The following is a 22,546-nucleotide window of genomic DNA, read 5'->3' as shown; positions in this document are numbered from 1 at the left end:
ACACTGGACCAATGGACTACAAATGAGAGCAGAAAAGTAAATCCATGCATATATGGACAACTAATCTACTGACAAAGGTGTTAGAAAAACACACAAAGAATAGTCTCTTTAATAAATGGTATTGGGATAACTAGATATCCACAAGCAAAGGAATGAAGTTGAACCATTAACTCACATCATATATGAAGATTAACTCCAAATGGATCATAGATCTAAATTAAGAGCTTAAGCTATTAAAAAAAAGAAAACTTTAAGAAAACAGGAGTAAATCTTCATGACATGGCATTTGGCAATGTTTTCCTAAGTATCTAATGCCTAACAGGCATACAACAAAAGAAAAAGCAGATAAACTGGCTACATCAAAACTTAAATTTTTCATTGCAAACCATACCCTTAAGAAAGCAGAGGCAACTCAAAGAATGGAAAAAAAAAAATACTTGCAAATCATATTATTTGATAACGGGCTCCTGTTCTGTATATAAATAACTCTTACAACTCAATTAATAAAAAGCCAAGAATCTCTCAATATACACCGCTGGAAAGAATGCAAAATGTAATGTTCACTTTGAAAAACAGTCTGACTACACCTCAAGAAGTTAAACATATAGTCAGTCATCATATGACCCAGCAATTCTATTCCTAGGTATACACCCAAGAGAAATGAAAAGATTTACCCATTTAACCTTGTACACAAATTCACAGTAGCAACGTTCATGATAGCCAAAAGCAGAAAAACCCAAACATCTGTCAGGTGATGAATTGATAAATAAAATGTTATATATCCTTATAATGGAATTATTATTATTCAACAATAAAAAGCAATAAAGTACTGATATATGCTACAACACAGATGAACTTTGAAAATATTATGTTCAGGGGGGCGCCTGGGTGACTCAGTGGGTTAAAGCCTCTGCCTTTGGCTCAGGTCATGATTCCAGGGTCCTGGGATCAAACCCCACATCAGGCTCGCTGCTCAGCGGGAAGCCTGCTTCCTCCTCTCTCTCTCTGCCTGCCTCTCTGCCTACTTGTGATCTCTGTCTGTCAAATAAATAAACAAATCTTTAAAAAAAAAAAAAGAAAGAAAGAAAGAAAGAAAATATTATGTTCGGTTAAAGGAGCTAGTCACAAAAAAATATTATTTCATTTATATGAAAGTCCAGAATAGGCAAATCTATAAAAACTGAAAGATTAAACGTTGTTTAGGGTATGGGAAGGCAGGACAGAAAGTGACAACTAAACTAATGGACATGGGGTCTCCTCTGAGAGGAACAAAAATGTTCTAAAAACTTAGATTGTGGTAATGCGTCCACAACCCTGTGAATACTAAAAAAACACTGAATTATATGCACTGACTGAATTGTATGGTATGCAAATTATATCACAATAAACTGCCTAAAACAGAAAAGAGAGTTTTTAAATAATTCTCTTGCAAGTAACTGAAACAATAATATTATAATATTAAGATGTATTTTTTTTTATTTTTTTATTTTTTAAAGATTTTATTTATTTGACAGAGATCACAAGTAGGCAGAGAGGCAGGCAGAGAAAAGGGGAAGCAGGCTTCCCACTGAGCAGAGAGCCCAAGGCAGGGCTCAATCCCAGGACCCCAGGATCATGACCTGAGCCAAAGGCAGAGGTTTTAACCCACTGAGCCACCCAGGCACCCCAATGTTAAGATGTATTTAAAGTGATTACTCTAATGCTTTAACTTACTGAGTAGCAAGCCCCTTAGCCTATTTTAAGTAGACTCCGTTAGCAAACAGGAGTTTACAAGTAAAGAAAATACCAAGCTCTTTCCAAAGCAGAAACCAACACTTACAGCTGTAAAGTTACGTGACGTTAAATAAACAAGAAGACTGCAAATCCTGTAAAATACCAACAGAATACACCAAAAAAAAAAAAGTGGGGGGCTGGGGGATGAAGAAGAGAGAAGAGGGGGAAAAGAGCATGGGAAAATATTATGTCAGAACAAATCTGCATCTTACCATTCTATAATATACAATAACCTCTAAAACTTGATACCTCGTAACATAAAGAACTACAATTTATGCTTTATAGTGCTAAACGCCCCAAGGAATAATTCTGCCTTACTGTATAAAATAGATACACACCAAAATTACTAAAGCAACACCCATAATTCATCAGGTACTTAAATAACCTCAAAATATATAATATAAAATTATGCCAGCTTATCACCAATGGTCAATGTGAGATTATGGCTATTTATTTCCTAGTTATGAAAGTAATACTTTAAATTCTTAAATTCAAGAGAAAAACTGATGTCCAGTGTATTCACCCTATCTCTACTCTCTACACTCTAATAATTAAAATCCGTATTATTCTGTTTCCAGATTGCCGACATGAAATGTTGGTGAGATGTACGATCACAGGGTACTGTTACACACAGCTAAGAGGACAGACATGGATATAGCCCTATGGAGAGTAAGATGGCAGTATTATATCAAGTTGAAGTCAAGCCCCACACCTCAGCAGACATTCCACTTCTGGGTGTATGTCCTAGAACAGTGCTACTCTAAGCATGTTTCATGGAATGACACTAGGCCTTGAACTAATTTTTTGCTGGTGTACCTCAAGATAAACACTGAAATTGAGAGTAAGTGTTTCAAGAGTTCTATGATAATTTGACAGAGAAATTTTTATTTAAAAAATCCAAGCTTGTATTTTATCTTTTTGAATTTTATTTTCTTAGTATTTTTTATTGTATCTTACAAAAGTACTGATCTATAACATACTGGAACCAACAAACCAAGGAACCAACAACCAAGTCTTGAGAAACACTGCCCTAGAGTAAAAGAATACATGTACAAGAACGTCCACAGTAGCAATCTTTTCAGGGAAAACTGAAAATAGCCTAAATGTCCAGCAGGTGACAAAGAGAGTATTAAAAAGAACAATCTAATTTAAATGACTCAACATGAATGAAGCTCAAAAATCACTAACAAAAGTGATACAAAACAGAAGTATACACACACATGCATAGTAAAAACAAAACAATCATGTTCAGAAATGATAAACATGAAATTCAAGATAAGACTACCTCTGAGGAAAGTGGAAGGGGAAACTTGGGAAAGGAACACAGACTTAACTATTTATAATATAGTCTCTCTTAAAAAAAAAAAGAAAGAAAGAAAGAAAGAAAGAAACGAGCTATTACAGATAAGACCAACAAGCTAAAATCTGACAAGGGAAAATGGAAGATATTGGTTATATCATTTTCTGAAACTTGTCTATATGTTAAAAATATTTCTTTTAAAAAAACTCCAATGGGGTGCCTGGGTGGCTCAGTGGGTTAAGCCGCTATGGCCTTCGACTCAGGTCATGATCCCAGGTCCTGGGATCAAGTCCCACATCGGGCTCTCTGCTCGGCAGGGAGCCTGCTTCTTCCTCTCTCTCTTTCAGCCTGCCTCTCTGCCTACTTGTGATCTCTGTCTGTCAAATAAATAAATAAAATCTTTAAAAAATAATAATAAATAAATAAATAAATGAATGAATGAATGAATGAATGAATAAAATCGCCAAAAATGAGGATGCCTGGATGGCTTAGTCGGTTAAGCGTTTGCCTTCTGCTCAGGTCATAATCCTGGGTTCTTAGGATGGAGTCCCAGCATTGGGCTCCCTTCTTGGCAGGGAGTCTGCTTCTCCTGACTCTGACCCTCCCCCTTGGTTGTGCACGCCCTCTCTGTCTCTCAAATAAATAAATAAATAATCTTTTTAAACAAGGCACCAAAAATGAAAACCAAGAGAAAAGTGGTAATAAATTTATAGTAACTGCTATTATCAGAATAAAAGATTATCAGAGAAAAGATTTTCAGAGTAAAAAAAGGGACAGAATTCAGACTGGAGAATCAGGAAGGACTTGTCTAAGAGAGTGACATTTACACTGAGAAATGAAGCATCTGTAAGTATTCGCCAGAGTGGATATGTCCAGACTGGAAGAAAAGACAGTACAACAGTCCTAAGGCAAAATAAAAGGTATGTGAGACAGTGTGTACCCTGTGAGTACCAATAAGCCATAGCAAAAGGCATGCACATTGTGGCTGAAATCATTCATGGGTATTACAGCACAGAAGTGATATGACACAATTTGTATTTTAGAAAGATCCTCTGGCTCCTTGCTCTGAAAAGACTGGAGGAAGTAAGAAAGCAAAATCAGAGATTATTTCAAGACACGAGATGATGGTCAACGTTCATTTAGTGGCAATGTAAACAGAAAAATAAGACTTGACTCAAAGTTACATTTCCAACAAAGACTTACAGGACTTAACAGTAGACAGGAAAGGGAAGAAAAATAGAGAAAGAGACAAAAATGTCAAAAAGTAGATAAGACACCCATGAGATCAGATAAACTCATCAGAGGTGTTCCTGAAATTTAATCCTGAACTTCCTAGTTCCTACAACAATGCAGAGCCCACCATTAATTACTTAATTTACAGTCTATAATATGAAACCAAACCAGCAGTTGAGAAGAACAGCTACTCCTGGTAGAGAAATTTTTCTCTAACAAAAACAGAAATATTTTTGTTAAATTTCTTCCTCATAAAGGTAATACTATGTGTCACAAAAGAATTCCCTAAACAGTATTGTTTCTGTAAATTCAAAATGTTTTATAATCCTACTTCTATAATATCTCTTATCACCGGACATAGAAATAGTTAGGTATGCACATTATAATTTCCAGAATAACTACTGAAAGAACAGAAACAGAATTTAAAAGTTGAGAACCATTTCAAAAGTAGACAAGAAACAAAAACCACACAGGAAATCAGAAACCACAAAATAAGATAACTTATTAAACCAAATATATTAATATATTGTATATTAAATAAACTAAATGTTCCCAGTAAATTGCAAAGATTGACAGACTGACAGGAAGGACTCTCAGAACCCAGCTTCTAATTGGCATGTACCAGATAGGGAGGTTCAGAAGTGACCCAGGAGGCCCACAGCTGAGATTTCCAATGACCCATCTACCTTCTTCCTATCAGGGTCATGCTTTCATCCAATACACCCAGCAGAGAGACACCAGCCATTCTGGGTCCTAGCTGTGGGCCTGCATATTTGACTGAGGTTAGAAGCTAGACAGCTAGCTCTATGTCCAGGGCTCAACTTGTAGCCAGAGGGAATTACAAATGTGGAGAAGATGAAATATGGAATATACCCTATCGTGCTGAAATAGAATTGAAGGTACTGGTATAAACATGGCTTTTTCGGGGTTTTTTGTTGCTGTTGTTTCATTTATTTGTCAGAGAGAGAGAGAGAGTACATGTGCCTGTAAGCAGTGGGGAGGAGGCAGAGGAAGAGGGAGAAACAGATTCCCCACCACCAAGCAAGAAGTCTGATGTAAGACTCAATCCCAAGACCCTGGGACCTGAGCTGAAGGCAGACGCTTAACTGACTGAACTACCCAAGTGTCCCATAAACTCGGTTTTTAACAGATGATATATTAAGGTACGCATATAGGTAGATAAGAAGAAAAGGAGGAGGAAGGATAGGTAGACACAGTGTAAAATTTACCCAGTGTAAAATTAAAAAAAAAAAAATGAGTATAAAAGAAAATTTTTAAGATGTTAATTACCATTGGTGAGGAAAAGGAATACAGAGATGGGATGAGGAGGAGTACACAAGAAATTAAGGATGTTGGTAACATTCTATTTCCTAAGATGGATAATGTTCATTTTACTATTATGTTGTTGTTGTTACACTACCTAACATGTATTTTGCATGTGAGTATGCCCTCAACATGGTATCTCAAGAGCCTGGATTTAAAAGTCAACATGAGGGACACTTAAGTGGCTCAGTAGGTTAAGAGTCTGCCTTCAGCTCAAACCATGATCCCAAGAGTCCTGGGATTGAGTTCCACATGCATGAGGCTTCCTATTCAGGGGGGAATTTGTTTTTCCCTCTCCCTCTGCCCCTGCCCCTGCTTGTGCTCTCTTGCGCTCTGTCAAATAAATAAATAACTTATTTTTTTAAAAAGTCTTAACATGAACCTTAACAACTTACTCATACTGAAATTCAGCCTTCCCTGTGTGAATCTGGTCAAGCATGTCATTTTGATTTGCTTTCAACATACAACAATGTCCAACCTGTTTGTTCTAATACAAACATACCTTCCCTCAAAGAAAAGCCTCCTCTTTAAGAATATTCATCCTTTTAAACTCACCAAATGTACCTTAACCTTAAAGAAAACAACATTCAAAGAGAAATAATGGTCATCTTTTCACCAAATAAGGATTCAACTAAAATATGACTACTAAAGCAATTAATAAAACCCTAAGAAAACTGTTGTCAACATCTATCTAGGCTGGTACATACAAGTTTTTTAAGGATAGGTTGACTTATACAAGAAAAACAACATAAGATTAATTTCTTTTAAACTTCCAGCTAAACAAAGTCCTTTTTAAATTTTAACTTTCTCCTGACTATATATTATTCATTATATAGGAATAAAATGACTATTTTAACTTACCATTCCACTGGAATTATTAATTCCATTCATATTAATTTTGGTTACAAATCTAACTGATGGAGGAGCTTCTGGGTATTTAGGTCCACATTCTACTTTCAGGCTATATATTCTGTTTTCATAATTTGTCTGGAAGGCAAAAAATAATAATAATAATAATAATATTCAATTACTAATTAAAGAAGAAAAGTATAGTATGAATATATCTGACATTACTTTATGATCAAGAATTTACTTTTCCACATTCAAATTTATTTGACTTTTATGGTAAAAAAAATGGAGCAAGCATACTTAAAATCAAGATTTTATAATATCAAAATTATTCTATAAAGTTAAATCAAGAGACAGAAGTTGCTTTTTGTAGCACAAACAATGCCTATAACAAATTAAAATGAAAAAAAAAATTCAGACTTTAATTAAAAAAAAGTTTATATTGTACGGGGAGGGACTACTGACTTGTGTCACACATAGATACAGGTTCCCATTTGTCCAGAACAATTCTATCTATTCCCACTGTCCCAGTATTAATTATTAACAACACTTATTCACTCTCAAAAGGGACTGGCTGGACAATAATTTACACGGTTACTCCACTTACAGAGCAATCAGAAACTTCTAGGCAAAGGGAAAACAGCATATTATACCATCTTACTGTAATAAAACATAATTATTTCATACATTATATTTCTATTACTTCATTAACTTTGAGGTTCATTAAATTCCATTTTCAGAGATACAACAGCAAAATTTATGTCTCTGTATCATTTTAAAATAGTTTCTTAATCAAGAAGTTGAACATCACTATATTATTAAACAACTATTTTAAAGCTACCAAACTAAAATCCTTGCAGATTATTTGGGCTTATTTTCATGCTATAATTAACTCTTTATCCTTATGGCTTTCGCTCACTTGGTTAACTTATTAATGTACAATCAATAATAGTAAAGTAAAAATAAATGAAAGTGACAAATTTAATACCTGTTGGTTCCTGCATAAACCTGGAAAAAAAAAATTAAGCTAACCATCTATAGATTTCACTTACCCAAACTGATCCACAGCTTCCTTTCCCTTAAGTAAGAGCTATTCCCAAGTGGAGGTCAGATCTGGGATATTAAACTACTGTAATTTAAAATTTAAAATGTATGCAACAATCTTGTACATATAATTATTAAATATTCTGACACTTTAGAAAGAAACACCTATATAAAAGTCATCCCAGTTTAACAGCACACATCCATTAACAACATGCCCAGTGCTTTGGATATGTATTGAAAGACTAAAATCAGGGAGACCTCAAGGAAATCATCCAGTCTGTGGTTCTCCAATCTGGATATACATTAGCCTCTCTATAAAACTTGCATTAAAAAATAATAGCCCCCAAGAAATTCTACAATGTTAGAAATACTCACTGTATGTGGAAACAACCAGACTCACACTCTGCTGGGAGTAGAGGATGGTATAACCATTTTGGAAACAATCTGGCATTTTCTTATGGAGAAAGTAGTGTATACATACCCTATGATGTAGCAATTCCATTCCTAAGCATTTTACCCACCCCACCAAAATGGAAACAAACATTGTTCACAAAAGACTTTTAAAAGAATGCTCATAGCAGTTTTATTTCTAATAAGCACAAAGTAGATAAAATCCAAATACCATGAACACAACTGATAAATACTGTATATATCCATAGAGTAAAATACTACACAATAATAAAAAGAAACACACTCTTACTATATGGAACAAACAGGTGAATCTCTAAGATACTAAGTCAAAAGAAGCAGACCAGTAAATACAAACTACATGATTCCACTTACACAAAGTTCTATAACCTGCAAATCTGCTCCAAGGTGCAGGAAGTAGTGCCTGGGGTGGAGGTGGGAAGAGGCAGAGGTAATTGAAATGCTCTGTATCTGGAGTATAGGCAACAGGTATATTTTTGGAAATTCATGGTAAGATTTGTGCATTTCATTATATGTAAATTAGACCTCAACTTTTTTTTTTTTTTTTAAGTTAAAAAAACTAAGCCTTTTGGTCTAATTCAATGCTTAGAGTAAACATTGTCTTAGCTTTGGACACCATGGGCTAATTTTATAACTTCTAAATTTTAAAAAACAGCCCTATCCTTCTGTTATCTAATAAAATAGTAAAATAAAGTAAAAAAGGAACTAATATTTACTAACTATATACTATAGTCAGACACCTTCCTGTTGTCTAAGTAAGCCATTTAATTCTCCAACTGCTCTAAACATGGCACCTTCTAAAGAGAAAACAACTAAAATGAGCATCAACCCCTGCAGATTTTATTAAAAGGCAACTGAACAAGTGTACAAGCACTCACCCCACCGGGTCCCACATGCCTTAGTGAGAGAGATTAAGTGGAGAGAGGGTGGGTGATGCAGGGCAGAACTCACTGGCTGGCTAGAAAGACGCTGTGCCTTTATGAGGCGCTCCCCTCTTGCCTGTTAGTGAGAAGAGGCTCCAAGATCCCCACCCCCAGAAAGGAAAAAGCCCAATGAACAGAAGTCTAGCATGGCCACCGGCAGCACTGTGTCTACATGACCTTTTCAAGCAAGCCAGATCTCCTGCCCCAAGCAGAGCAACCTTCACTATGCACTGGCACAGCCTGGACACAAGAGCTTCCTGCAGTTTAGTGACACCAGGAAAGACACCTAGTCCAGGGAGTCCTGCTGGTGACCCCAAAAGTGTGAGATCAAGTGGGAGTTGCTCTTCCATATTTGCTTATGTTATGGGACAGCCCACAGAATCACTGAGGAACTCATACACAAGCTCCAAAACATTCCTAACGTTTAAAGTTCTCTGGAGGTAGTGCCTGGAGAAAAACTAAATCTAAATAATTTCAAATTTATATTCTACCAAGTTCAGACTGTCAAATCTTCAAACTATTCATTAAGAATGCTGATAAATTACTTTTTTTTAAACCAAACATGGTAATCATGTTCATAGGCAATAAAATCATGGTTTTCATTACAAATACCAAGTTATAAAATAAATCAAGAACCTTAACCATCAGTACTACATTTCCTTCCTCAAATATCTCACGAAAAAATCAAAGCAGTAGAAGGAAGTCAGAGTTTGTTAGGTTAGTATTGTGCTCAAATTTTGCAAAGGAATACCAGAAAATATAAGACATACATTAATTCACTCACTAAAGTTAACACTGTTGATTACCTGGATCCATTTTTCTTTTGTAATAATCAAGAGGAAATCTAAACCCTACCCAACAGCAAAACAGTTGAAATGCTCCCATAAGGTAGGCATTAGTATATAAAACCAAAGACTAAAAAAAACAAACAAACAAACAAAAAAACCCTTCAAATTAGTGTTCTTTCCAGCAAGTCAAAACATTACACAATACATATTATATATTTCAAAGACTCACTGCCAAGAGTGTAGTAAATGGGACCTTTGAGTAAGGAATGCAATGTACAAAATATTTCCCAGTCTGAAAAGATTTTCAGTAAAAATAAAACTTTAAAACCTTGAGAAAGGTCTAAGAATAAAACACAATGGGCCTGCTGCCAACAAAAGAAAATATACAAAAATCAGAGACTTTTCTATATACTGTATGAAGAAATTAATACCTATAGCATTTACAAGGCAAGTCAAATGTCAAAAGGGCAAACAGCAGTGTGCACTCAATACAAACCAATTTAGAAACCCTTGGTTACACACACAGCAGATTAGTAACATATTACGTCAAAATATACTGTTTGCTCTTCCCAAATACCCCTCCATTTCCTCACCTTTTCTCCTCTCTATCTGGAATGTTCTCCAGCCCCATCACCACCTTCTGAAATCCTACCAGTCAGTCCTTTAAGGCTCATTCCAAAGGCAACTTCCTCCACTGTTCAGCCTTCCTCAATTATTCCAGCTAGAAGAAACATATTCTGAAGTCCGTAGTGAACTTTCTCTGCCATAGTTAGAATCTGTCATTTGTATTTATTTTTTCTCCTCCACTAAACTGCAAACACCTTGAGGGAAATGACCATATCAATCTTTTCCCCCCAGTCCTCCATAAAATCAAGCATTATATCCTATACACAGAAAGCATCAATAAATGTATACAAATAAATTAAAAGGGAGGAATTATTTCAGTTAGAAGTGATAATTATTTTAATATCAATTTAAAATAAAATTCTTACTCTAAAATGACAGTAAGTAATAAAAAATATATATAATTTATAGCACTGACCCTTGGTGGCCCAATAATCATGCCTGTCCACCTTGTAAGTGTCATATCTTCATCATCTTCAAGGCCCCAGCTAACAGTACCATCGCCTACTCCTTTTTGTCCTTCTTCAAGTTCTTCCAACAAGCGAAAATTACGAGGAACTTTAACTCCTATACAAAAAGAATGTCAATGTAAATGTAAAAAGCCCATAATTAAAACAGCTGCATATATTCAAATTAAACTTTTTCCAAATTAATCTTTAAGACCAAATTCCCTTGAAGCATTCTGCCCCAGAAAATGCTCAATTTAAAAACTAGTCAAAATGAAAACACTAGGGCGCCTGGGTGTCTCAGTGGGTTAGGCCACTGCCTTCGGCTCAGGTCATGGTCTCAGAGTCCTGGGATCGAGTCCCACATCGGGCTCCCTGCTCAGCAGAGAGTCTGCTTCCCTCTCTCTCTCTCTCTCTCTGCCTGCCTCTTCATCTACTTGTGATTTCTCTCTGTCAAATAAATAAATAAATAAAATCTTTAAAAAAAAAATGAAAACACTAAAGAGAAAGCACTGTACCAAATATTAACTGTAATACAGATCATGTATATAAATTCCTAATTAATGTTATCCTGATATAAATCAATCCTAAGGAAATCACTATAAAATAAGTATTTTCCCATAACTGAGATTTCTGTCCCAAGCCTAGAACACTGCATCAAATAAATGGGCAAAGACGAGAACGTTCATAAAAGCTCAAATCCATTAACATACACTCTCTAATGCTTTTTAAAGAATGGAATTATGTTCCTACTTTAAAAATGGCACTAAAAGTACTATTTTCTTCTAGAACCCTGAAGCAGCACCACCCACATTCCCCAGTCAGTCTCCTTTACTATTCTCGCCCCAAACAATAGGGTCTTACCTCTCCCATGTCAGAATGCCACTTAATCATCACTTGGAGAGTTCCTCCAAATGAGAATAACTCTCCTCATGAATGTAACAGTTTCTTGGGACCCACCCTTCACCTCTGGGCCCAACCCAGCAAATTATTCATGATCCACTAGTCCTTCTCACACCTCCCATTCTTAAGACCTTCTCACCCCTACTCTATTTTTAAAATCTTAACACAGATGTCTTCCCCTCTGCCTAGAATTCCCTAGCATTTCAAGTTTTCTCTTTCATTCTCAGTAAACCTGGTCTTTGCCATCACTGTGAACTCCAATCCCTAGAATCCAACCATGGTTCTTCTAACTGACCACACCTTTCCTAAAATTATTGGCCTGGCCTCTCCAAAGGATAGATCTTGTGGTCTCGCATGTTCTCAACAACATCAAGATTGAAACATCCCCCAGTCCCACCACATAAGTCTTGAAAAAATTAGGTAAATGTCCCCAGAAGCCTCTCTCTCTGGTTCTGGAGATTGCACATATATTCTTGTGTACTCCCTCTCATGGATGCATACACACAAAACGATGAAGCAGAAAAAAGTGACATCTATTTTTTTTTAGAGACATCTCTTCTAAAGCTAACTGTCAATTTGTGTAACCTCTCTCTTGGTAAAACCAAAACATCTTTCACTTATTAATTCATATTAATCCTTCCGGACATACAATGAAAAAGCAATAAATATTATAACTTAAGAGAACACTAGCCATAGAATACTAGCACAGTCCTGTGCTTTATTTATAAAAAAAAAAAAAAAAAAGCTTGAAAATCTTGGGCCACAAAAATATGGAGCTGTCATAAATCACAAGAAACAAGAATAGTCATTATTACAACTATTATGATTATCAATAACCACTTGTTTAGCATACACTGTATGCTACTTTAAGCAAAATTAAATCATCCCATTTAATCCTAAAAGCACCCATTTTACCATTGTAGGAACTGGGATATAAAGAAGTTAAATGACCTACCCAAAGTCATACAAGCTATAAGAGACAGATCCTCAATTTCTAGACCAAAGCCACTTTTAACCACCAAGCTGCACAGCAGTATAAACTACACAGGCAGCATATCCTGGCACAGATACAAGAATCAGACTGCCAAAGTCCAGTTCTGCTAACCACTTGATATGTGACCCCAGCCCTATTTTCTCATCTATAAAAGTGAGGTAACAGTAGTTCCTACCCACAGAATCACTGTGAAAACTAAACAAGGCAATCCATCTTAAACTCAATGTTGACTATGATGATCATTTCAGTTATGTTTTTAGAGAGAATTACATAAAACTTTAATTAACCTCCATCGAAGCTATGTGAGAAGAAAAGCTCTTTGTACAACCCTGTGGGGTGGACCCTAGAAATATTATCCTAAGCTGTAAGTTTCTATTCACCTACCATTGCTACTTTCCTGTAACTATAGTCATTATTTCCACAATATATTGCTACTGAGTTTTTAAAATAATCCTAAATGAACCTGATTACCCTTGCCCTTATGAAGTCATTCCCCAAGAATTACTATAAATTTGTATTATAATAAATTGTTACAAATGTTTCCTCCTAGTTATAAACAATTCAATCAAGTGACCTTGATGAGCATCCAAAATAACAAGGCAAACAAAGTAAAATTAATGTTTCTCTTTACATAAGTGCCATAAAAATGCTAAACCTAGTTACTGCTAAACTTTTCACCCTTTCTTTATATAGCTTTCTGGGAAAATAGTTCTAAAACTGATAGCTCTATTACTGACAATACTAACATTTAAAAAGTTGTAACAGCTTAGACTATTTTACTTTTAAAGTGTAAGACAAACAAAAACCAAAAAACACTGAGCCTTATTTTCAAATTCAGGACTAGAGCAATGGCTTTATTTCACCAAACCACCAATGTCTATGAAGGAAAAAACAAAGCCACAAGATGGGCATATTACACCATGAAAACTGAAATATTAAACAGCTACCTTCTAGGAGTAGGAGTCTTTTTCTACAGTTCTACTTGTCTTTTTCCTGTATATCTGTGTGTGTTGTTTTGTTAACAGTTTTAAATATTTTACCTCCTTAGTCTGGGTTCAGTTAATAAATAACCCATAAATCTATCCTTTTCTAGCTGAAACTTTTAAAATGCTGTCAATATTTGGTCCAGGAGAACACCAGAGATCATCCAGTCCAAAACCAAACACTTTAGAGGAAAGAAAATTATCACCAGAAATGTTGGGTGATTATCCTAAAGTCACTTAACTATGTTTTTGTTGACAAACCAAGACCAAAACCCATCTCCAGGCTTCCTCCACTAATCAATCTAGTCTCTCCTTCATCACAACGAACCTGCACTTCTGAGCCATAACACCAAAAACTACACAGACAATGCAAACAACCTAGGAAACATGCTTCCAGCTTTAAATCTGAAGGATATCAAATCCCAAATCATTTGCCTTTAATTCCCATGATACCAAAAATAAAAGCACAAATTTTTACCTTTTTCAAATTACAGCAAAAATAGTGTAAGACCTTGAATAGTAATAAATCTATCAATATGTCCACACAAACATATGAGAAATGGTAACAAAGCACATATACTAGTTTGCAACTAATCATCTAAATTAAGGAAGTTCTAAAGTAACACTAAAAAAAAGATAAGCGATATTATAGTTTTAGAGAGGGCAGTGTGGATTCCAGTTCCAGCAGCTGATGGTAAACAGTCTAAGATATACAAAAGTCCCCAAAATTCAAGGAATAATTATGGTTACTATTTTAATATACTTCTCTTCAGATTATTCTCCATATACAAAATATGGTTTCCATGTTTTTTGCCAAAATGAGAACATGACTCATAGTTCTGTAACTTCCCTTTCCCCCTACTTATGAACATCTTTCTGTGACAGACATTATCAAATGCCATTTTAAAATGCTTGCTTGAGGGGCAGGGGTTGGGAGACTGGACCAGAGTAATGACCACCTACTCAAAAATTAAAGGAGAACACCTGTAGGAATGGAATAAATCTTTTCTGTGTTATGTGCTTTTCAACCATCCTTTAGCTGATCTTCAAGAACACTCAAGTTGGCAATGGGTCCCCTCCCCTGACTCCACTACCCAGAGTACCCAGAGGTTAAGGAAGAGAGTATCTGGGGCATGCGTGTCCCTCCCCTATCACACTACCTAGAGTATCAGTATATGAGGTTAAGGAAGAGAGTAGCTGGGGCATGAGTGCTATGGGAAGCAACCAGGTTGTTTACCTGTCCCCCTGCAGAGTTCTGACATGTGGGTTGCAACAAGCCTGAGCAGATACACTGTTAAGATAGAATTCATGAAGAGTCCCCACCTGTGCCGTTAGTTCTCTGGTCCTGCCCCATTGTGGGAGTTCTGAGTTCTCCTCAAACCCCAACAAGCTGATCTGATTAAAAATAACATACTTACTGAGCACCTCCTATGAGACAAACATTTGCTAAAAACTTTACAGGAGGAATTACTTCACTAAATCTCACCTTGTAAACTGATATAATATCACCATTTCACTAGATAAGAAAATTAAAGCTTAAATTATTAAGTTGAATCTTAGAAAATGAAAGTGCCGCTATTTAGGCATCTTTTTAACCAACAGAAAGAGTAATCTCATAAAATTCAATCTAATTACATGGAGAGTGACTGAATCAGGGTTGAATCTCTTAGCCATTAATTCTCCAATGAGACCTCATGGAACCCACTAGTCCCAGATGGAACTCTTTTCCCTAGCCACTACTAACTTGTCGAAAGTCCCTGCAAATCTGATGGGGATGAGACACATCTTGATCAACTGTGGAAGAAACTCTGACAAAATACATACAATTCTGAATTCCCTTAAAAGAAATTTTTCTATATGTCACACACTGGGTATACTCAAAACAGTCCTATCCAAGAAAAAGAAACATAGCATTTTATATTTTTCAAATCACTTTTTCATACAGCCATTTATTTGTATATAAAAGAAATCTTTTGGGCTATAATGGACAGCTATATCCACATTTACAAAGACCAAAACATGAAGTAACTTATTTAAGACCATGGTGAACTAACAACTGAGTCAAATCTAATATTCAAATTTCCCAACACGGTTACAACACTCTATCACTATATACTGTATTTCAAAATCCAGAAAATTTTATTCACTTTTACTTTTTTAAGTAAGCTCTATGCCCAATGTGGGGCTTGATTCATCATCCCAATATCAAGAATCACATGCTCCACCAACTGAGCCATCCAGGCATCCCAAAATTCAAAAATTTTTTTAGAAGTAGGGAGATTATAGGGGTACCTGGGTGGCTCAATGGGTTAAGCCTCTGCCTTCGGCTCAGGTCATGATCTCAGGGTCCTGGGATCAAGCCCCACATCAGGCTCTCTGCTCAGCGGGGAGCCTGCTTCCCCCCCCCCTCTGCCTGCCTCTCTGCCTACTTGTGATCTTTCTCTCTGTTGAATATATAAAATCTTAAAAAAACAGAAAAAGTAGGGAGATTATAGATCGAGGGGCAAGATGGCAGAGAAGTAGAAGACCCTATTTCAACTGGTCCCCTAAAGTAAGCTAAGTATCCACCAGAACACTCTGAACACCCATGAAATCAGCCCGAGATATAAGATTATACACTTCTGGATCTCTACGAAGGCAAAAGACATCAGTGGAGAGGGAGCCACCCTAAGAGACCCCCTGGAAAGTAATACACCAATACGAAAGTGCCCTGTGACTGGGGACCAGGATTAACTGGGAGTCTAGTTAAAAGCACTCAAAAAGAGCAAAAGACCTTAAGGGCAACTGGTGGAATCAGGCAATCATGGGCACGGGCCTAACCCACGGTCCCAGGACAGTCACCACAAGAGACCACCCATGCCAGACAGAGTTCAGCAGGGCCCCCCCAGTCCATGGTCCCTGAGCCCGCAACTTTCAGCTGCTTATACCACCACAGGGGCTGGGCATACATCCACCTGCGCCTGAGAGAACACAGTGCAAACTCCAGTTGGGGTTCTTCTGCCCACAGCCTTCTGCAACCTTTTAGGCAGTGGAGTCTGGGCACACCCAGCATGAGCCTTGACTCCAGACAGTAGTTCCAGCAAAGGCACCCACGGACCAGTATCACTTGCAGTTTTAGTTGCACAGGGGTGCAGAGACAAGCAGGGGCCTTGGGTGACCACTGGAATGGTGGCTGGGGGTGCATAATGCCTGTGGGAGGTTGTGGTTTTCAGTGGAGATTGCAAAGGGAGTCTGTGTGTTCTGGACCACCCAGAGGGCAACAGTCTGAGGCTTCTCTCTGAGGCAGAGGTCTGGGAGCAGACAGATTCTTTGCTCTGACCCTCTGAAAAGACACAAAAAACCCACCAAAGAACAAAAACCCCCAGAAAACAAAAGCCTGAAAATCCAGTTTCCACAGAGCCCAGCCCGTTGAGACTCAACCCAAGCAAGATGATGGAAAACAACACAGGAGCCTCCCCCACCCCAGAAGACAAGCCAAAAGAACAAGAGGACAACCACCACAGGGTCCCCATAAAACTGTAAAACCCCAACATGAGGGAGAAAACAATATATTAAGCTCCCAGCATTTGTCCCCAAACCTGTATATTTCATACATAAAACTTTTTTTTAACTCGTTCTCACGATTCTTGTTTTTTTTTAATTTTTTTAACCTACTTAACATTACAACTAGAGGTTTAATACAATATTTCCATAATAGCTTTTTAACTTGAACTTTTTTTTTTAAGATTTTATTTATTTACTTGACAAACAAACATCCCAAGCAGGCAGAGAGGCAAGCAGAGGAGTGGGGGGAAGCAGGAACCCCACCAAGCAGAAAGCCCAATACGGAGCTCAATCCCAGGACCCTGAAACCATGACCTGAGTGAAGGCAGAGCCTTAACCCACTGAGCAATCCATGTGCCCCTAACTTGAACTTTTTTCATACATATAATTGTATTTCTTTTTGTCTTTTTTTAATATAATACAGATATAAGCTTCAAAATAATCCTTTTTCCTATTCGATGCTACCCATATATATAAATCAGTTTCAATCTCCCTTTATCTCTGGAAAGTTGAGTCCTTTAACAAGGATAACAAGAAACACCCAGGAAAAACAAAATAACCTTCCTCGCCCACATCGAGATTTATAACCACACTCCCATTTTATTCCCCTGTCAGTGTTTCTGTGTATTTGACTCTGTTCTGGGTTATATTAATCTTATTCTTGGAGTTCATTTTGGTTGGGATTTTCTTTTTTTTCTTGTCCTTTACTTTGTCGGTCTTGTTTGTTCTTGTTTATGTACCTTATACATCTTACTTTAGGGGCTCTTTCTGGCTGTGTTTTTTTTTTCTTCTCTCTCTCTCTCTTTATTACTGGTGGGGACTTCCGATTACTCCAAAACTTTCCAGGGTGTACCCTGCCTCGACTGTGGCTGATATATTCAGCTATACATTCCCTCAACAACTTCTCACCAAAATGACGAGGAGGAGGAACACCCAACAGAGGAAAAAATCAGAGACTGTGCCCTCCCCATTAGAACTATTGGATATGGACATAAACAGTATGTTGGAAAGGGAATTCAAGATAATAATTATCCAGGCAATGGCTAGGTTGGAGAAGACCATTAGTGACAACACAGAATCTCTAAGGGTGGAAGTAAGAGCCAATATGGCAGAAGTTAAAATGCTATCAATGAGATCCAATCTAATCTAAATACTCTAACAGCTGGGTTAACTGAGGCAGAAGACAGAATCAGTGATCTAAAAGACAAGCTGATAGAAAAGAAAGATCAGGAGCCCTGAAACAAACAGCTTAGAAGCCATGAAAACAGAATTAGGGAAATAAATGATGCCATGAAACATTCCAACATCAGAATTATTGGGATCCCTGAGGGAGTAGAGAAAGAAAGAAGAATAGAAGATACAGCTGAATAAATTCTGGATGAAAATTTCCCCAATCTGGGGAATGGAACAAGTTTCGTGACCTAGAAGCAGAAAGGATACCCCGCCAAGATCAATGATCTAGAAAGAAATCCAGACACTTAACTGTGAAATTCACGTATCATAATTTCAGACAGGAGGTCTTACGGACAGCTAGGGGGAATAGATCCCTTACATACAGAGGAAGGACCAACAGAATAACGTCAGATCTTCCAAAGAAATCTGACAAGCCAGAAAGGGCTGGCAAGACATTCAGGGCACTAAGTGAGAAGAACATGCAGCCAAGAATACCTTATCCAGCAAGGCTGACATTCAAAATGGATGGAGAGATAAAGAGCTTCCAATAATCGCAAAATTTAAAAAGATATGTGACCACACAGCTGGCACTACAAGAAATGTTAAGGGGTGTTCTATAAAAGAAGAAAGATCCCAAGTGCCATAAAACAGAAATTTACAGAGACAATCATAGAAACAAGGATTACACAGACAACATGATATCAATAAAAACTTGTATTTCAATAATTACTCTCAACATGAACGGCCTAAATGCTCCCATAAAACAGCATTGGGTGGCAGACTAGTTAAAATGACAGGACCCGGCCATATGCTGTCTATAACAGACACATTTGGAACCTAAAGATATATCCAGACTGAAAGTGGAGGGATGGAGAACCATCTTTCATGCCAATGGGCCTCAAAAGAAAGCTGCGATAGCAATTCTCATATCAGATAAATTAGATTTTAAGCTTAAGACTGTAGTCAGAGATACAGAAGGATACTATATCATTCTTAAAGTGTCTATCCACCAAGAGTATCTAACAATTGTAAATATTTATGCCCCCAATATGGGAGCAGACAACTATATAAGCCAACCATTAATCAAAATAAAGAGTCATGGGGTGCCTGGGTGGCTCAGTGGGTTAAAGCCTCTGCCCAGGGTCCTGGGATCAAGCCCTGCATCAGGGAGCCTGCTTCTTCCTCTCTCTCTGCCTGCTTCTCTGCCTACTTGTGATCTTTGTCTGTCAAATAAATAAATAAAACCTTATAAACAAAATAGTCATATTGATATGAATACATTAATTGTAGGAGATCTTAACATAGCACTCTCAGTAACATATCATCCAAGCAGAAAGTCAATAAAGAAACAAAAGCACTGAATGACATATTGAACCAGATGAACCTCTTAGATATATAAAGAACATTCTACCCTAAAAAAACAGAATACTCATTCTTCTTGAGCTCACTTTCCCCAGAACAGACCGTATATACTGGGTCACAAAGCAGGAATTAACAGATACCGAAAGACTGAGATTATTCCCTGCATATTCTCAGACCACAATGCTTTGAAACTGAACCACAAGAACTGAATCACAAGAAAAAGTTTGGAAGGAATTCAAACACTTGGAAGCTAAAGACCACCCTGCTCAAGAATGTTTGGATCAACCAGGAAATCAAAGAACAACTTAAAACAATTCATATAAGCCAAGGAGAATGAAGACACATCAGTCCAAAACCTATAGGATACAGCAAAGGTGGTTCTAAGGGGGAAATTCATAGTCATCCAAGGCTCCCTCAAAAAAAACTGAAAAATCCCAAATACATCAGCTCTCTTTAAACCCTAAAGAACTGAGAATCAAAAAACAAATTAAGCCAACCCCACACACAAGAAGGGAAATAATCAAGATCAAAGCAGAGATCAATGAGATAGGACCTAAAGAAACAGCAGAACATATCAAAAAAAACTAGAAGCAGATTCTTTCAAAGAATCAATGAGATCAATAAACCACTGGCCAAGCTAACCCAAAAGAAAAGAGACAGGACCCAAATTACTAAAATTATGAATGAAAAGGGAGCAATCACGATTAACACCAAGGAAATAGAAAAAATCATCAGAAATAACTATCAACAGTTATATGCCAATAAGTTAAGCAATCTAGATGAAATGGATGCATTCCCAGAAATCTATAAACTTCCAAAACTGAATCAGGAAGAAACTGACAACCTGAACAGACCAATTGAAGCAGTGATCAAAAACCCCCCCAAAAAACAAGAGTCAGGACCTGACGGATTCTCTGGAGAATTCTACCTAACATTCAAAAAGGAAATAATACCTACTCTCCTGAAGCTGTTTCAAAAAATAGAGAAGGAAAACTTCCAGACTCTTTCTATGAAGCCAGCATTCCCCTGATCCCGAAACCAGGCAAAGACCCCACATGAAAAAGGAGAATTTCAGACCAATATCCCTGATGAATATGGATGCCAAGATTCTCACCAAGATCCTAGCTAATAGGATCCAAAAGTACATTAAAAAGATTACCCACCATGACCAGGTAGTTGTTTTCCCTGAGATGCAAGGGTGGTTCGACATCCACAAATCAATCAACGTGATAGAACAAATCAATAAAAGAACCACATGGTCCTCTCAATGCAGAAAAAGCAGGTGACAAAATACAGCATCCATTCCTGATTAAAACAATTCAAAGTATAAGGACAGAGGGAACATTCCTCAACTTCATAAAATCTATGAAAAACCCACAGAAGTTATCATTTTCAATGACGAAAAACTGACAGCCTTCCCACTGATATCAGGAACATGACAAGGATGCCTACTCTCGCCACTGTTGTTCAACATAGTACTAGAAGTCCTAGCAACAGCAATCAGAAAACAAAAGAAATAAAAGGTATTCAAACTGGCAAAGAAGAAGTCAAACTCTCTCTCTTCACAGATGACATACTTTATATGAAAAATCCAAAAAACTCCACTCCCAAACTACTAGAACTCACAGAGCAATTCAGTAATGTGGCAGGATACAGCATCAGTATACAGAAATTGGCTGCTTTCTTATACACTAAAAATGAAAATAAAGAAAGGGAAAAGAGAGAATCGATTCCATTTACTATACCTACCTGGGAATAAACTTAACCAAAGAGTTTAAAGGATGTGTACTCTAGGAACTACAGAATACTCATGAAAGAAACTGAAGACACAAAAAGATGGAAAAGCATTCCATGCTCATGGATCAAAGAATAAACATTGTTAAAATGCCTTTACTGTGCAGAGCAATCTATACTTTCAATGCCATCCTGATCATAATTTCTATCAGCATTACGCAAAGAGCTGGAACAAACAATCCTAAAATTTTTATGGAACCAGAAGAGACCACAAATTGCTAAGGAAATGCTGAAAAAGAAAAACAAAACTGGAAGCACCACATTGCCTGATTTCAAGCTTTACTACAAAGCTGTGATCACCAAGACAGCATGGTACTGGCACAAAAACAGACATACAGAACAATGGAACCAAGTAGAGAGTCCAAATATGTACCTTCCACTCTATGGTCAAATAATCTTCAACAAAGCAAGAATAAAATATCTAGTGGAAAACAGTCCCTTCAATAAATGGTGCTGGGAAAAGAGGACAGCTGTGTGTAGAAGAATGAAAGTCAACCATTCTCTTACACCATACACCAAGATAAACTTGAAATGGATAAAGACCTCAACGTGATGCAGGAATCTATCAAAATGCTAGAGGAGAAATAGACCGTAACCTCTTCGACCTCAGCCACAGAAACTTCTTCCAAGATATGTCTCCAAAGGCAAAGGAAACAAAAGCAAAAAAGAACTTTTAGGACTTCATCAAGATCAAAAACTTGTGCTCAGTCAAGAAAGCAGTCAACAAAGAAAGAGGCAACCCACAAAATGGGAGAGGATATTCGCAAATGACACTACAAAGGGCTGATACCCAAGATCTATAAAGTACTCCTCAAACTCAACACACAATACAGATAATCGCATCCAAAAATGGGCAGAAGACATGAACAGACACTTCTCCAAAGAAGACATATAAATGACTAAAAGACACAGGAAAAAATGTTCATCACCATTACCCATCAGGGAGATTCAAATCAAAACCACATTGAGATACCACCTTACACCAGTTAGAAGGGCCAAAATTAGCAAGACAGGAAACAACATGTGTTGGAGGGGATGTGGAGAAACCCTCCAACACATGTT

General features: G+C 37.1%; 1 protein-coding gene across 2 annotated transcripts in view; it reads right to left on the bottom strand.

Annotated features, from left to right (window-relative positions):
* The window catches only part of UBE2V2 (ubiquitin conjugating enzyme E2 V2), a 61,422-nt gene that overhangs the window by 7,223 nt on the left and 31,653 nt on the right, over positions 1–22,546 (bottom strand). For both annotated transcript variants that reach the window (XM_059394564.1, XM_059394565.1), the window contains exons 2-3: positions 10,705–10,853; positions 6,491–6,616 (exon numbers count right to left, since the gene is read on the bottom strand). In XM_059394564.1, coding sequence (XP_059250547.1) covers positions 6,491–6,616; positions 10,705–10,853 — 275 coding nt within the window. The remainder of the gene's footprint in view (positions 1–6,490; positions 6,617–10,704; positions 10,854–22,546) is intronic.

The sequence above is a fragment of the Mustela nigripes genome, chromosome 3 (genome assembly GCF_022355385.1).
Source record: "Mustela nigripes isolate SB6536 chromosome 3, MUSNIG.SB6536, whole genome shotgun sequence".
In the NCBI taxonomy this organism is placed as follows: Eukaryota; Metazoa; Chordata; class Mammalia; order Carnivora; family Mustelidae; genus Mustela; species Mustela nigripes.
Note: the sequence above shows the minus strand (reverse complement) of the source record. Positions and strands in the feature narration are given on the sequence as shown.